The following is a 16,513-nucleotide window of genomic DNA, read 5'->3' as shown; positions in this document are numbered from 1 at the left end:
CTCTGGGATTTACATTAGAATCCCACTTCTCTCTTGTTCTGGATACACTGAATTCAACTTTGCCAATTGTAAAACTTTTATTGAAACTTCAGTCCAGCTTTGAATGACCTTGTCACTTAGCGCCAATGGATGGAAACATTTCTAATTCATATTTTCTTTTTTTTTTAAGACATTTTAAAAGTTTGGTTAAAGTTGGGCTGCTCAGTGGTGCATTGGTTAGCACTGCTGCTTTGCAGCAAGAAGGTTCTGGGTTTGACTCCCGGTGCGGAGTCTTGTTAGGTTAATTGGCTTCTCTAATTCTCCTTAGGTGTGAGTGTGTGTGTGAATGGTTGTTTCTCTGTGTTGGCCTGCGATGGACTGGCGACCTGTACAGGTTATACCTCTCGGCTGGAGATAGGCATGATGAAAGATGGATGCTTAAAATTTAGATAACCTTTGGATGAAAACTTAGCTAGTGTTTTATAACTATTAGTTTATATGCTGAGGGTGGCAGTGTTTAGTCATTTGTATAGGAAATAATTTTTGTTTATTTCAGTTCAATTAAGAAATACTTTATTAATCCCAAAGAAAAAGTAAATATTGTTATAAATTGAAGATTTTTCTTAAGTTGTTAAAAGCTATAGGTAAGAAGTATCCAGTGTAGTGATATGTCTCTCAGTGGAACCGGGCAAAGTCTCTGACTCAAGACACTGTTGTTCTTTAAATGTCTTTAAGGGTGTTCATGGTTGTTCAGAATGTTCTTAATTTTATGAAAACATTTTCTCTGTGAAATCGTCTCCTGAGGTTCAAGAGAAGTTTACAGCCAATATTAACAGCTTGTTAAGCTTCTTTAAGGTATTTGCTCTTACAGTAAAAAAATTAAAACCAGGCTGAGGAACAGACTGGATGTAGAGAACAGCCTGGTATCAGCTGTTTCCCCACATCTCATCAAAACAAGCTCAGGTGTCATGAAGGATGAAAACAAAGTAAAACAAATGTATTCAATCTGATCATAATTTTTGTTCAGTATTTTGTCCCCAATTCCTAAAGTTAAAATGTTATTAAAGGGGACTTACTGAGGTGTTCCTGTTTGTATTTATTTTGAATCCTTACTGGCTTCTGGGCAAAATCTTTGTTATTGTTTTTTTTTATTTAATTGGAAAGAGTAACATGCCAAAGAGTTTCAAGGTGAAGTTTATTAGATGAGTAAAATAAGTAAAGTAAGATAGTTAAAAAAACTTTTCATTTTATTATTAGTTATTGTACCTTCCAGTTTTGGGCACTTAGCAATACTCTGGACTGAGGGGGGTACTCATGATAAGACAAATGCATTTACACAAGTCAAAAAAGATTGGGAAACATTGATCTAAGACACCTCTGGTGCTTCTTTAAAATCTCTCAGTTTGAACAACATGAATGATAAAAACTCACACTGATTTTACCTTTGATTTTTTTTTCCAGGAATATAAGACATAAAACAGAAAGCTAAAACAGACAGATCGGGGTTTTACAAGAAGCATTTTTTTTTTAGATAGATTTGTCAATAGGGATAATTTGCTGTCACAGATTCCCCTCTTGGACCACCTACTGTCATGCGGAAATTAAAATACCCCCCACCTCATCCTGGACTAAATGATTTATCACACACACATTCACAGACTCACAAGCAGCCAATACATATTTAATGACAGTCTTGATCTATTTATAACTGACACCTATCACTATAAGAACATATGTGGGTCTGTTTCTGGTATCCATGTCAGGGACTGTTCTTTATAGGAGACCCAACAAACCTGTCTGCCTTTTCAGCCTTTTCTCTTTTACAGTACTGTTATGTCATGTGTAAACCACTGCACTGTTTTCCTAAATGTTTTGACATTTTGGTTCTTATTTCTGTTTTACAAGAAAACTGAGAACATCTGCAAAGAATACTTTTAAAAATATCTTCATAATTACTAAGGTAATATCTCCCTGAACATAAGAAAAAACAAACCATCAGTTTGTGATAATGGAAAAGCTTTTTTTTTTAATCATCTTTTCATTGGAAGAGAAACAAATTTTATACATAGTTATATCAACTAGAAGGGTAGTCACCTTATGCAGTTATGTCCAGATGTGGTACTGTATGGAGAGGAAAATAGAATTATTTAAATGATTGCAATTCCAAACTTTGAAAAGTTCTGCTTCCCTGCTTATGCCCCCCATTGTAATTTATTTATTCCTTCCTTTCAGATGAAAAGAGTGACATCGTTATAACTTATTTTGTTCTGAATAAATGTTGATTTAATGAAAATGTCCTGATATTTTTATCTCTCTGCAGATCACCACGCTGATTAACCACAAAGACAGGCCAAAGAAGTCTGAGCGGACCTTGGCCTCTATCCACCGTGTGGGTCAGGCAGTTAGTGTGGCAGTGGGTCGTTTTGTCGCTGTTGGGGAGGCCATTGCCTCAGAAAACCAGGAGCTGAAGGATGAGATGGGTCATGCATGCTTTGAGGCTCGCAGAGCAGGTAGGAATGCTGTATCTTGGTCGTGCCTGACATTTCTCCTAAATTTTTTTTTTAAGATGGCACTTTGCTGTGTTGGTAAAAACAAAATACAAAGCTTCTCTTTGGATAATACCATTTTTTTTTTGTCGCAAACTTAAAAGGTTTATATCTGGTATTTTCTGGTGAATTGTGCTGAGCTGAGTAGTTTGTAAGCTGAAAGCTCCTCATCACCGTTTGGTTAAGCCAAACTGTGACAGTTTCATAAAGTATCAGACACATCACCTTCAGGCTCCACAATGTTATCAAATTTGTTAGCAAATTTCTATTAGTATGGACAGCTGAGGTGTCACCCAGTATTACACCAGAAGCCCTCCAGAGTGCTCTAAAGACATTGTGGTTATTGAGTTGGGGATAAAGGATAGGGGAAACAAAACTGCTGCAGCACCCAAGGGTGATGTGTAGAAACAGGAATTAATCTGTCTTTACATGGATAATGGACATTAATTGAAGGTTATTAAACTTTGGTTTGGGTTCCTCAAAGCTGCCTTGCAGCAAGAAGGTTTCGGGTTAAATTCCTGCATTGAGTTTGCACATTTTCCTTTGAATGTGTGGGTTCTCTCTGGGTACTCTGGCTTTCTCCCACAGTTCAAAAACATGACTGTTAGGTTAATTGGCTTCTCTAAATTCTCCTTAAGTGTGAGTGTGTGCGTGAATCGTTGTTTGCCCTGTTTGTCTCTGTGTTTCCCTGCAATGGACTGGCAATCTGTCCAGGGTGTACCTCACCTCTTGCCTGTAGACAGCTGGAGATAGGCACCCCTTGCGACCCTGCTTGGGATAAGCGTGATGGAAAATGGATGGATGGATGAATGAACTCTTGTTGTTGGCAAAAGAAATGTCTACCAGCCTAATAGGTTTTAATTTAAAAACAATAAAAAATAGAAATGTTTGTATTTTGAGTTTCGTTTTAAGTAAAATTTGGTCAAACTCAAACTTGATATTTGACTTTTATGTGTGAGTCACAGCTGCATTGATTCTATAGCAATGATATAGATATGTGGTGTGGCATTTTTTAACTTGTTAAGATCTGTGGCAGCCAGGTTCATCTGATGTTCAGATTGTTCTAATTCTGTTGGAACGTGACGAGAGAACATTATTTTCCTGGAACATTACCGTATGTCCTCTGATGCTGTCAAAAGGAAAGATATTCTTTTTTAAACCACACGTGTAATTGAAAGGGGAAAAAAGAGAATGTAAAGTTTGACATTTGATCTCTTCCAGAGAAGAAACAAATAAGATAATTCTTGTTTTTATGTACGTATGCACAGGGACCCCTATGTGTGCAGGAATTTACATAATGGCAGCAGAAAGGTGGGGTTGGACTCCACACTTATACTTTGGCTGCATGGTGTTTTCTTATATTTTCATATATTTTTTACATCCTTTATGATGATGAATGATTTGCACTACAATACTAGCCTGAATATTTTCTTCTAAGACTCTTTATATAGCAACAAAGTTACTAAGTTGGTAACAGTGAAGCCTGCTCAGTCTCACATGACCTTTCAAAATGCTATTTTTAGTGACTGAATCATCTTGTGTCAATATTGGCATCGTAACCAAAAGTAAATTTTTTTATATTCTGGGAATAAATTTATAAAACTGTTGTTTAAATACTTTTATTCCGTCCCACTCTAGACATTCTCTTGGCCCAGATTCTTTCTAGACATAGATGTATTGCTTTTAAAGAAATTGTTGTTTTAATGAGCAAGATTGTAGCTATGACCTATAATGTACAATCTCTAAGAACGAAAAAATGACAAAAACATTCTGATTGAAGTTGTATTTAGTTTGATAAAGAGCAAAAAGGATTTCCCCTTTTTTTTTGCATATTAGCGTTATGAACCTTTTAACAAATTCCTAAGGTCAATGCTTTTGCAAGTTGTAATTTTTGTTTTCTGTGCCACGTAGGGTAAATTTAATGAGCCAAAGCTTTTTTTTTTTTTGTAAACAAAAATGCCTCTTTGTTAACAACTGAGATGTTTATTTATTCTTGCAATTTGAAATTTAGGAGTTTTTGTTTGTTTATTTTTAGTATGCCCCCAAACTGTATTAGATTATTTAGTTTTTGGACAGATCAGAATCAATGTCACACTGGTGCAATGATTTCAACACAGCATTTTGCAATGCTGGGGAACCAGGCTCAAGGATTTAATCCTCTCACAATGCTGATTTGTAATGACAGCTAAAACTCTGACAAAGAGGCTGTTGTCAGAAGGAGCAGAGTAGGCTGATGAGAAAATGTTCATGTGAATCTGTGTGTGCATAGGTGAAGCTGAATATTCATTCATGTGTAAATCTAGGCATGTTTACCGTTGAATGTGACTAATTTTCCCACTTTTCGCTTTACTTCTTATGTAACGATGCCTTCAGAGTTCTGCCTATGGGATGACACTGAAAAAACTTGAAAATTATATTCATTATAATTTTCTTTTGCCCTCTGAGTGATTATTTGTGTAAGCATCTTCTTTGATCAAGGGAGCTCTGCTTTGTTCTTTTTTTAATCGTTTACATCCAGCAGAGAGAGAAAAGCTCGTTAGCAAAGAATTGATGTTTATTTGATGTCTCCATCTGAGCCTTCATTGGAACATTGGTTATAATGGTTGAATAATAATACGAGCAAGGTGAAACTAGAACGGAAATTAAATTAGAAAAGGAAAAATAAAAACTCTGAAAGCATATTCTGCTTTCTTTTTTTTGGTATAGATTGAGACACACGGCAGCTGATATTTGGGGCCTTTTCAGATTTTTTTCATGTATTTGTTGCCAAAACCAATAGATGCATGTGTTTGTCTATTCATTAGTGCATTTAGCAGCCATGTCTTGAGGTCTTGTGAGGCGCATGTCATGCCGCTCCCTCCATTTGCTATCCATTGATATTATTTTAGTTTTTCATTGTAATTTTTTTTTTCTTTCCACCATGTAAATGGAGGAAGAAACAACAATGTCCAAGACTGATGTAAAAATAATCTGTATCAGTATTAACCTTAAAAAAACTGTGTTTGTCGATCTTTATTGTCCAAATATTTAAACACTTGATTGTTTTAAATATGGAATTTTGACTTCTGAAAGCAAAATGATGCCCAGCTCTTATGGATATACTGATGTCAAGTCTTGTGGATTTCACCAAAATGCAGACAGGATTTTGGATTTTGGAATAAGCATTGTGACTTAAAAAAGTAATAATAGCATGTATTGTAATTGAGGATATGGAATTCAATGAGAGCTAGTAACAATCTACCATGTGGGGTCAAATCGAGGCATGGGATTGGCCAGCCAGAATCTGGAGAATCGATTGGAGCTGAGGCTAAATTCTCATTCTCTTGGAATCCTTAAAAATGTAAAATTCTGATTCCTGGTTAAAATACCCTGCTTGCTGATTTAAAATTAAAGCACAATTTATGTGTTTTGATTGGGCTTGGATTGTGTTGGCCTAGGCTGGACTCACTGAACCTGATCTGTACTCTAAGGGCCGGATCTATCAAAGGTTTGCGTGTATAAAAACGTGAGTTATTTCATTGCGCACGCTAAAAAATGTACAAACTGATCTATCAACAGCGTGCTAAAAGGATTTGGTCTTTAAAACGTGCTAAATAGCGCCTCTTATCCATTTAGTACTTTTTCTGCTATGAATATGCAATATGGGGCGTTTACACGCAAAAGTGCGTCTTGTGGGAGGAGAACATGTAAATATATTAATTTAGCACTCGCAAAGTGATTTATTAAACCTGAAAGCAATTTTGCTAACGGTATCTGACTCTATATTTAACACGTTTCAAAAGAAGGTGCAAATGGTCTGTATGCGTAATTGCGCACACATGGCAGCGGTTATTGTCGCAAGAAGGAGACATGGAAATGAAGCAAGGAGACGCAGAGAACGCATTTTTTCACTCCGTGTGAATATTTTTGGAATGAAGGAGGAAACGATCATCAAAACATATCGTTTATCCAGCATTGCCATTTTGGAGCTGCAATTCCAGTGATTTGCTCCTCACAGAGCGTCAGCTGTACTTGTTCCTCAATGCTGGTCAGAGGCATCTCATCTACTGTGCCCCCTCCTGTTTTGTTCGCAGATGTTTTGTTATATGCCAGTTTTTCTTTGGTTCGCCTTCTAATATCCTGGTATCTTCTTTTTACTTCATCCACTGTTCGCAAGGTTTCACCGACAGCATTTACTTTATTACAGATTTGTTCACATATAGCGTTCCTCTGTGTGACAGGCACACTTCTTTGCTGTAGCTCACTTAAATGTTTGTTAGCTTCATCCACCAACACCTCCATTTCCATGGGGTCGAATTTCCTTTTGCGCCTTCTGCTGTCCAAACTCGCCATGCCGCAAACCACAAAACGCGCAAAACCATCATTTAAATAGGGCGTCTCCAACAGTTTTGCACCTGCCACCAGTTACGCAATCGCTCTTGTTAAATCACCCGCAAACCATGGTTCAGCCCCTCGCGCAAAATTTCAGTTTGCAAGTGCAAATTACTGCACGCAAAATTGGATCTTGATAAATCCGGCCCTAATTGATTAATTACAAAACCAGAGTGGTGACTGAACACCAAGGAAGAAGAATTTGAAGTAAGTTTGTGAACTACTATGGATAGCTGCAATCAAAAATGTGGCCTAAGTTTAAGAAACACAATGAATAGTTGGTACTATTTCATATCTAGTACGAATAAAAATTATGACAATATGCATTTCTTTTGGCCCCCTGCGTAAAAGGATTAGATATTTAGAAAAAACAGAACCAAAAGAAGGAGATGGATTTAATGCAAATGATCATTAATCACAGGTTCTTATATATCTGATGTGTGCAACCTGTTGCATTCCAATAATGAAGATTTTTATAAAAAAAAAAAAAAAAAAAAAAAGAAGAAGCTTATTTTAATATTTAATTCAGTTAACAAAGTGAAATTCATCCATAGAGTCAGATTTCCTGCCTCAGACATGAAAGGCCTTGATGTCATGCAGGACGCTAAATGTTTTTTTCTTACATGATAAACGTTTAGTATATATAGCTGTGGTGGAAATGAAAAGTGTGGTTACACTTACAAAACAGAGGACTGATGATTTAGTTGTTGTCTACTCTTGTGAAATGAAAGAAATTCTGGTACAGCAAGTGATTAGAAACAAGCCCATCCTGCAGATACTGGAATTGGAACATACTGTAGAGCACATCCAAATCTGCTCTGGTTTGCCACATCCTGCGCATGTCCTGGATGCATAGCACATCTGGACCAGACTTTTCCTGATAGGTGCCCATAGCTCACCAACTACAGTTTTATTACTACAGTACATTAAAAAAGTGTCACTTGGATATTTTGGTGAGTCTAATATGACTTTTCTGTTGTTTTATACTTGGAAAATATTTCTTGACAGCCCAGTTTTCCTTTCTTAAAAGGTGTAGGAATGCTTTGCTTTCAATGATAGATTTGGGATCAATAGGACATTGAAACAGGCAGAAAAACATCCCGTTGCTCCAATTTTTCTTTCCTGAATTTCACTAAACAAGCATTGAACAGTAGAACTGACATAAGTATGGTGTTTTTTCCTTTTCTTTTTTTGAGGTTTTTGTAGCACTAGTGTTATTGGAAAGTAGGCTGAGAGAAAAGGGGGCATAAGGCAGGGGCAAAGACATGCGGCAAAGGACCACAGGCCGGTTTCGACCCAGGTCGGCCGCATCGCGGACTTGGGCCTCTGTGCATAGGTCATGCACGCTAACATAGTAGCCAATCATTGTGTGGTAAAAAATTCTGCTTTCTTGTGAAATATTCACTCTGTCCTTTCTTTCAGCACTGAGCAAAAAAAAAAAAAAAAAAAAAATTAAAATTAAAATTAAAAATAAATGCCACTAAAGATATAGGCTATAATTCATAGTAAGCAGAAACATCAGTGTTTCTAATATTTAGCATAATTTTTGAACTATCACTCTGATTGTCAGGTTGAGTGGAGGTTTGAGATGAGGACCCTCATCCATCCATCCATCTTCCTCCGCTTATCCGGGGTCGGGTCGCGGGGGCAGCAGCTTAAAGGAATAGTACACCCAAAACATGATTAGCCTTCATTTTCTACTCACCCCCATGCTGAACAACACTCTGGAGTACTTTTTTGATATCTCAAATGCATCTGGAGATCTGGGAGGCTTCTTGCTGTCTGCTGACATTCAAATAATGGAGGTCTATGGTGACCGAGACAGAAAGGTCCATAAAAGTCCACAAAAAACGTGTCAATATTCCTCCATACTGCTCGTCCAATGTATTCCAAGTGTCCTGAGTGGGTAGCATCCAGAATTTACTCGAAACGAAGTCATTTAGAATGTTTTTAGAGCATAAACAGTAGTGTATAGGATTTCCTGAAAGCGCGCACACGCGCGCTCACGACGCTACGGAAGCCGGCAGATCAAACCAGATGAAAGTGCGCATTCAGCGTCTGCTCTTCCAATAATGCAAGCGTAGAAGAAGAAATGTGCTGTTTACCTGTGCAAAGAAAGAAACAACGAAAGAAAAATATCTGAGGACTTCAGTGTTGAGGAAGAGCATGAGTTCTTTGCCGAGCTGAATGCGCTGGTTTGGTCTGCCGGCTTCCGTAGACTCATGAACTCGCAGGCGCGCGCTTTCAGGAAATCCTATACACTACTGTTTATGCTCTAAAAACATTCTAAATGACTTCGTTTCGAGTAAATTCTGGATGCTACCCACTCAGGACACTTGGAATACATTGGACGAGCAGTATGGAGGAATATTGACACGTTTTTTGTGGACTTTTATGGACCTTTCTGTCTCGGTCACCATAGACCTCCATTATTTGAATGTCAGCAGACAGCAAGAAGCCTCCCAGATCTCCAGATGCATTTGAGATATCAAAAAAGTACTCCAGAGTGTTGTTCAGCATGGGGGTGAGTAGAAAATGAAGGCTAATCATGTTTTGGGTGTACTATTCCTTTAAGAAGGGAGGCCCAGACTTCCCTCTCCCCAGCCACTTCTTCCAGCTCTTCAGGAGGAACCCCAAGGCGTTCCCAGGCCAGCCGAGAAACATAGTCTCTCCAGCGTGTCCTGGGTCTTCCCCGAGGCCTCCCCCCGGTGGGACGTGCCCGGAACACCTCACCAGGGAGGCGTCCAGGAGGCATCCTAAACAGATGCCCAAGCCACCTCAACTGGCTCCTCTCGACGTGGAGGAGCAGCGGCTCTACTCCGAGTCCCTCCCGGATGACCGAGCTTCTCACCCTATCTCTAAGGGAGAGCCCAGCCACCCTACGGAGGAAATCCATTTCGGCCACTTGTATCCGCGATCTCGTTCTTTCGGTCATGACCCAGAGTTCATGACCATAGATGAGGGTAGGAACGTAGATCGACCGGTAAATCGAGATGAGGACCAATATGCAGAAACCTAAGCTGAAGGTGGTTTCTTGTTAATTTAATTTAAAAGGTGGCAACAGAAGCAAAAATCCAAAAACATAAATCCACAAAATAGTGAAAACCAGGAATACTCACGAGAAAGGATAAGAAATGACAATGAAACAACCAAAACTCACTGAGCAGGAGGTGTATAAATGGGCGTCAGAAACAAAGACCAGGCTAATCAGCAGATTGGGAGCAGGTGTGGACAGAGGACTCTAGAAGGGAGCTAGGAGAAAGGAGACTGACACAAGAGGGCAACAGCGGGCAAACAGGAAATACCTAAGAACTCAAACACAATAAAAAATAATGAGCATAACACAAAATAGAAATAAAATCAATAAAAACTCAAACAGAGAACCTAGAGAGAACCAAAACCATGACACTGATAGAGAATATTTGGGTGTAAATCACCACCTGTATCATGTGTTAAAATGTAATATGAATTTTTGCAGATGGTTTTACAATATTTGCCAATATCACAAAATGTGTCACATGATATAAAATCACCGGCCTATTTAACAGATTGATATCAACTCACAAAAAGAAGATCAAATATGATTTGACCATCTAAAGTCCACAGGAATAAGGCTTTTATATAAAAAAAGAACTGATCACATGTTTTGTGAATTTAAAAATGAAAAGGCATATCTTAAAGATAAGAATATAGATCAAGGTTTTTATTGTGCATCAATTTAATTGGATTGGTTTGTTTCGGAGCAATTGAAACCTTTTATTATACAAATTAAGAACACAGTTGACTCCTTTTTTACTACCAGGGCACAGTCAGGGGAATTGGACAGAATTTCCTACGACTGCAGCCACAAAGTTTAAGTTGTTAACAGAGCTGACTCTGAATAGCAGCCTGTCAGATACAATCATCCTGTCTGGGCTGCTCCCTAAAACAGACCAGCAAAACCAAGAGGGAATCGAGCTCCATGACGTGATATCAGCTTGTGTCCTCATCCTCTATCAGAGCCCTTTTGTGTCTGATCCTCCTTCTCAGTTTGTTTCTAAAGCATGTTTTTGTCCTGATGAAAACATTATTTTCTTTTCTGTTAGAGTAAAATAAAAAGTAAATTAAAAAGGGAAGAATTCTTCTCTGGTTTTTTTTTCAAATGAAAAATGTTTTGTGTTGTCTCACATAACTCTGCTGGATTTTGGTCCCAGCGAAATGACTCAGAGCTAAGGCTGCATCTGGAATTTGACCTGGAAACTAATACAACTAAACTATGTTAAAACTGTAATGAACAAAAATAAAAGGTTTGGTCATTGTTGCGCTAATTGTGCTGACTAACAACAGTAAGAAAAACAAGCTATAAATATTAGCTTATCAAAGAGATTTTGCTCACTGGCACTGCATGGTGTGTGAATAATTTAATGATATACAGACCCTCAGAAGTCCAGGCAAAACATTTATTTCTGTAAGTTTCCCTGCACTACTTAAAGGTGCCGCCTTATCGGAAGATCTGAGTCTTTTGCAGTTAAAGTTTCAACTCTAAGAAGCAATAAAGTAGATTTCTTTTCACTCCAAATATCATCAATGTTGACTTTACAGCACAAATTAAAGCACCCTAAATGCTCCCACTGTATTGAAGAGTGGTTCAATAAATAGCATACAAGACTGGATTGTGATCAAGCAAAAAAAGCATCAAGAAATAGGCAATTTTGTGTTTTTTTTGTAATTAGAAAAATCATAAAAACTTTGGTGCCAGAATTATTGGTACTTTTTTTTCTAATTAAATTTAACAGTACATTGATTTGTTTATTATTATTTGTGAGTCTTGAGAAATGTTCCATTTATAATCAATGCCTTTGTGTTTCCTTAAGTATACTTGTGCCATGGCACAAATGCACATTTCCCTTATCTTCTCATCAAAATAGAAAAGACAAGAAAACACAACATTAAACAAGCCATATATGAATGGTGTTCTTTATAGGTAGGATTAATGGTAACCTGAAAATGTCATCTTCTCCAAACTTGCACATATCTGAGGTCAGAAGAATAATTAAAAAGCTTCGAATTGCTATTAACAATCATGTATATCTTTACAATCAAAGCTTATTTGAAAAAGTAATAACTAAGACTTTTTTGTAAAATCAACCAAAATCATTCTTATTTGTCAAGTTTTATCCTTTTAAACCTTAAGGAACAATACAAAACTACTTTGGTGCAGTCTGTAGCCTGTATTTATATCATCTGGTCCATTTCACAAAGCAGGTCTACTTAAAACTAGTGTTGCGCCGAGGCCCTTTTTTGGCCCCGATAACCGATATCTGGATGTGCAGTATTGTCCGATACCGACACCATCTGTTTGAAATTGATGTGTGTGTGTATATATGAAGAGCTGCATACTACTTGGATGTAAAATAATTCCCATCATGGCTTTGTCAAGCTGCTGCCTACCTTTGTGAAGCAGGAAATACAAAATTAATCCAGTAGAACTTTTAATTGCCTAACTGGAATGGGTGACAATAGTTTAATAAACTTTTGGCTCTCAAAATGGTATCGGTGCCCTATTTGTCGGTACTTGCCGATACCGATATCCCCATGTTAGTGCTGGATCGGGGCCTCGCCTGATACTGGTATCGGTATCGGTTTTTTAAACCTGAAATTTTTCTTCTAATTTTCCTTTTTACAAAGAGAGTCTCTTCAACCTAGTAACATTCGCCCCAGAGCTAACCTGGTCAAGATCAGGTTTTCCTTAATAAACTCCGCCCTCATGAAAGACAATCATGTTTTTCTATTTCCTGATTTATTCAGAGGAGTTCTGTCATAGCTTTGTGAGAACAATAAAAATAAAATAAAACATCTGCTAGGTTAAATAGACACATTAGGCCTTAAAGACACAAGCATAGCATGTCCTTTTGAGAAGGATCCGTTTAAAGGATGAGTGGCATTAATTCCCAGAGAATTAAATATTTATAAGGAGAGCGTTCTCAGACTTTCATATTCAGAAAGTTATCTTTATGAGCGTTATTGTTTCACCTCACAATCGATCACGAACATCCACTACCTTATCTGTCTAACATTAGCAGCAATACACAGACTCCTTTAACAGAATATCAATGCAAGCACATTGACATGTGATAACAGCAATATAGAAAGCAATTGCAGAGTCAAACAGCCACTTAGAATTTACTGTGTAATCATGGATTATGGTTTATTGCTGATTTATTTATCCAAAAAGGTACCAGAATAAAAAATCCAAAAACATCAATCCTCAGGATCCGCAAAAATACAGATAAACCAGGAAAACTCACTTGAAGGGGATGTTGCTGCCTGTTTTCTGCATTGTGATTTGAAACATTTGGTGTTAATATTACGTATTGCTCCTTTAAATATTGTCATTCTAGTATTTAGCTTCCTATTTACGATCCATCCCACAGATCAACTAGATGGGATGTGTTTATGCTCCTACTGCACAAAAATGTTGACACATGATGAGAAAAAAAAATCACTGCTTCATTATATATATATATATATTTTTTTTTCCTTTCTAAGAGTTAGCATGTCATATTAGTTCTAAAATATGAGGATTGGTTTTTTTTGCCCTCCTAATTGTATTGAGTTGCTTTGAGTTGACAGTCTGAAAGTGCTACTACATCAATTTAAAAATCATAAGCCGTCTTGCAGCAGAGTTTTGATGAGGATTTCTGGGAGTGTCTCATCTTCCAGTTCAAAAAATTACATTGTAGTTTTCAGATTTAAAGTAGCATTTTCTTTATTTTACAATTTCCTATGGAAGTGGAAAACTATGAGCTACATAAATCTCTCTGTTCCAAACTTTTTAGTATGCCTTCTGATGAACCAGTGAAAGTATTCTTTTCTCAGCTCAACTTTTTTATCTGAATTTGCTCAGGTACTATGTCGTCACATGCAGATTATAGCTCAGTTTGACTCACTTTAGGAAATATGCACATGTGATACGATCTGGTTGAGCTGATTATGTGGAAGTAAAGTAAGAACTTTTAAAAGAGATGCACGTTTCATTTCAGTTCTTTAATAGGAATTATAAAAAAAATAAATACATTTGTAAGATATGTTGATGAATCTGAAAATGAAATTAAGAGAATATGCATTTTTTTTTTTCTGCCCCCGCTTGATAGGATTACATATTTGGAAAAAACAGAACCAAAAGAATGAGATGGACTTAATGCAAGCTATTTCTTATATATCTTATATATACAACCTATTGCATTCCAATAATGTAGATTTTTATTAAAAAAGCTTATTTTAATATTTATTTCAGTTAAAGTGAAATTCATCCATAGAGTCATTATACACAAATGGATGTTTAAACTGTCTATAGCCAACAGCCATTAAACACAAAAATTCAGTTTTTATTTAATTTTATGAAATCCAAACCAAATATTTTTTATTTATTTTTTTTGTTATGGCTTACAATAAGAAGGGAAGCTCCTTACGATACAATAGTTTAGCAGACATTGATTTACGCGCTCCTAAGAAGGTTAATCCATAAATAGTCATTACTAACAAAGTTTGCAGTTCACAGATTATGTTTCTCATCATATTAATAGAAAATTGAGTGGAAGAAAAAAAAGTGTGGCAGATAAAAGCAAACAAGTAACAGGGATAATGTCTGACATGAGAAGCAAATATCTCTTTGCAGATGTAAATTAATCTCCCCTCAAGGGACAAGTAAAGGGCTATTCTAGTGTAGTCTGGTCAGTGACCTCAATATCATTGTTTTCCAGGTGATGCAATAGCCCAGCTGACAGATGTAGGATCAGCCATGCAGCCCCAGACAGATGGGCGTGTCACGGTGTTCAGTGATAGGACCGGGATGGTAAAGGCTGCCCGCCTGCTCCTCTCATCAGTCACTAAAGTCCTCGTCCTCGCTGATCGCATCGTCATCAAACAGATCATCACGTCACGCAACAAGGTAAGGTATCCTGAAATGAAATAGAACATCACTGAATTCTCCTCATCCACGTATTCCGTAAAAATTCAAAAAATATCCACTGGACTTGGTTTTCAAGATTTGAAGACGTTTCGCCACCTCTCCAGGAAGCTTTCTCAATTCAAATGTCTGGATCCGCAGTGAGTTTGAGTCTTATATAGACAACGCCTTGTATCGCTTGGAAACATGCAATGGTAACCGATGAATGGGTCGTTAGTTCCATCGTTAGCCTGTAATATCTGAACCTTTCTATGATTCTAGGGGTCGGTCGTTAAAGGGGGGATTGCCATTAAGGGGGGGGATTGTCTCCTGTAATACCTGAAACCTGTCTATGATTGTTAAGGGTTGGTCGTTAAGGAGGTATTGTTCACCGGCTGGGGCGGGTAGGCCCCTTGTTCCTACCCGTTTAAAGTTGGTTTTTAAAAAAGTTGGTTTTTTAAAAACCAACTTTAAACAGAGGTGGTGGACTCAGATTCCAGCTTCCAAAAACATACAATTCAATCATAGACATGATCCCTTCCAGATATCACCAAACCCGCCACCCCATCACAGAGGAACAAGGGGCCTACCCGCCCCAGCCGGCGAACAATACCTCCTTAACGACCAACCCTTAACAATCATAGACAGGTTTCAGGTATTACAGGAGACAATCCCCCCGCCTTAATGGCAATCCCCCTTTTAACGACCGACCCCTAGAATCATAGACAGGTTCAGATATTACAGGTTAACGATGGAACTAACGACCCATTCATCGGTTACCATTGCTTGTTTCCAAGCGATACAAGGCGTTGTCTATATAAGACTCAAACTCACTGCGGATCCAGACATTTGAATTGAGAAAGCTTCCTGGAGAGGTGGCGAAACGTCTTCAAATCTTGAAAACCAAGTCCAGTGGATATTTTTTGAATTTTTACGGAATGACTTTGACCTGGATGACTGAGAACCTTCATCAGCACTCATCCACGTAACAAGGAAATCCAGTCCCTTCATTTTCCACATAGGTTAACAGTGTCCCCCCTTTGAAAGAAAAACACTCTGGATGTAATTTAAAGGAAGCAGCATTTTTAGTGACCACATAAAAACACCCTGCCAGAGACCATGTCTCACCCTGGTACCTGGAAATGCTCTTAGGCAGTCAGTGTGATATGGATGTTGTTTCAGACTGGGCTGAGAGTGGAAACAGGGACCTAATCATGACTGGTTTGCTTTGTTCGGACAGACAGTCTTCAGCTCTCTGTTCTCCATTACTGGCAAACACAATTAGATCTCTTCCTCCTCTTTACACAGCGCAGATAAAAGCCCCTGCTGCCTTGGTGCTGCCAGCTAGCATATCCTTAACAACTAAATTACCAACTTACATAAACTAATCGTTAACTAAAATGCAGCTTTTTGGCTGCCTAACTTCAATATGTAATTTAGTATTTTATCTCTTTGATTATAGCAGCAATCAGCAGTAGAAATGTAAATATAATTCAGTTCCTTGTAAGAGGCTCCCTGTTTTTTTTATTTTTTTATTTATTCAGATAACAATGAATGATTTATTTTCTAAGGACCCTGAAATAGAGAAAAAAAAAGATAAATAACTTCGAAAATGCCTTGACTAGTGAAGTGTATTTATATTACAGCTGTAAATCTTTTGGAGTCTGTCTACCAACTTTGCCAATCTTAA

The 16,513-nt window shown here is 37.6% G+C and overlaps 1 protein-coding gene across 2 annotated transcripts in view; it reads left to right on the top strand.

Annotated features, from left to right (window-relative positions):
• The window catches only part of ctnnal1 (catenin (cadherin-associated protein), alpha-like 1), a 105,206-nt gene that overhangs the window by 55,605 nt on the left and 33,088 nt on the right, over positions 1 to 16,513 (top strand). For both annotated transcript variants that reach the window (XM_038288732.1, XM_038288731.1), the window contains exons 2-3: positions 2,300 to 2,489; positions 14,639 to 14,826. In XM_038288732.1, coding sequence (XP_038144660.1) covers positions 2,300 to 2,489; positions 14,639 to 14,826 — 378 coding nt within the window. The remainder of the gene's footprint in view (positions 1 to 2,299; positions 2,490 to 14,638; positions 14,827 to 16,513) is intronic.

This window comes from Cyprinodon tularosa, unplaced genomic scaffold, assembly GCF_016077235.1.
Source record: "Cyprinodon tularosa strain WSP-4 unplaced genomic scaffold, ASM1607723v1 ctg26, whole genome shotgun sequence".
NCBI classification, from domain to species: domain Eukaryota; kingdom Metazoa; phylum Chordata; class Actinopteri; order Cyprinodontiformes; family Cyprinodontidae; genus Cyprinodon; species Cyprinodon tularosa.
Note: the sequence above shows the minus strand (reverse complement) of the source record. Positions and strands in the feature narration are given on the sequence as shown.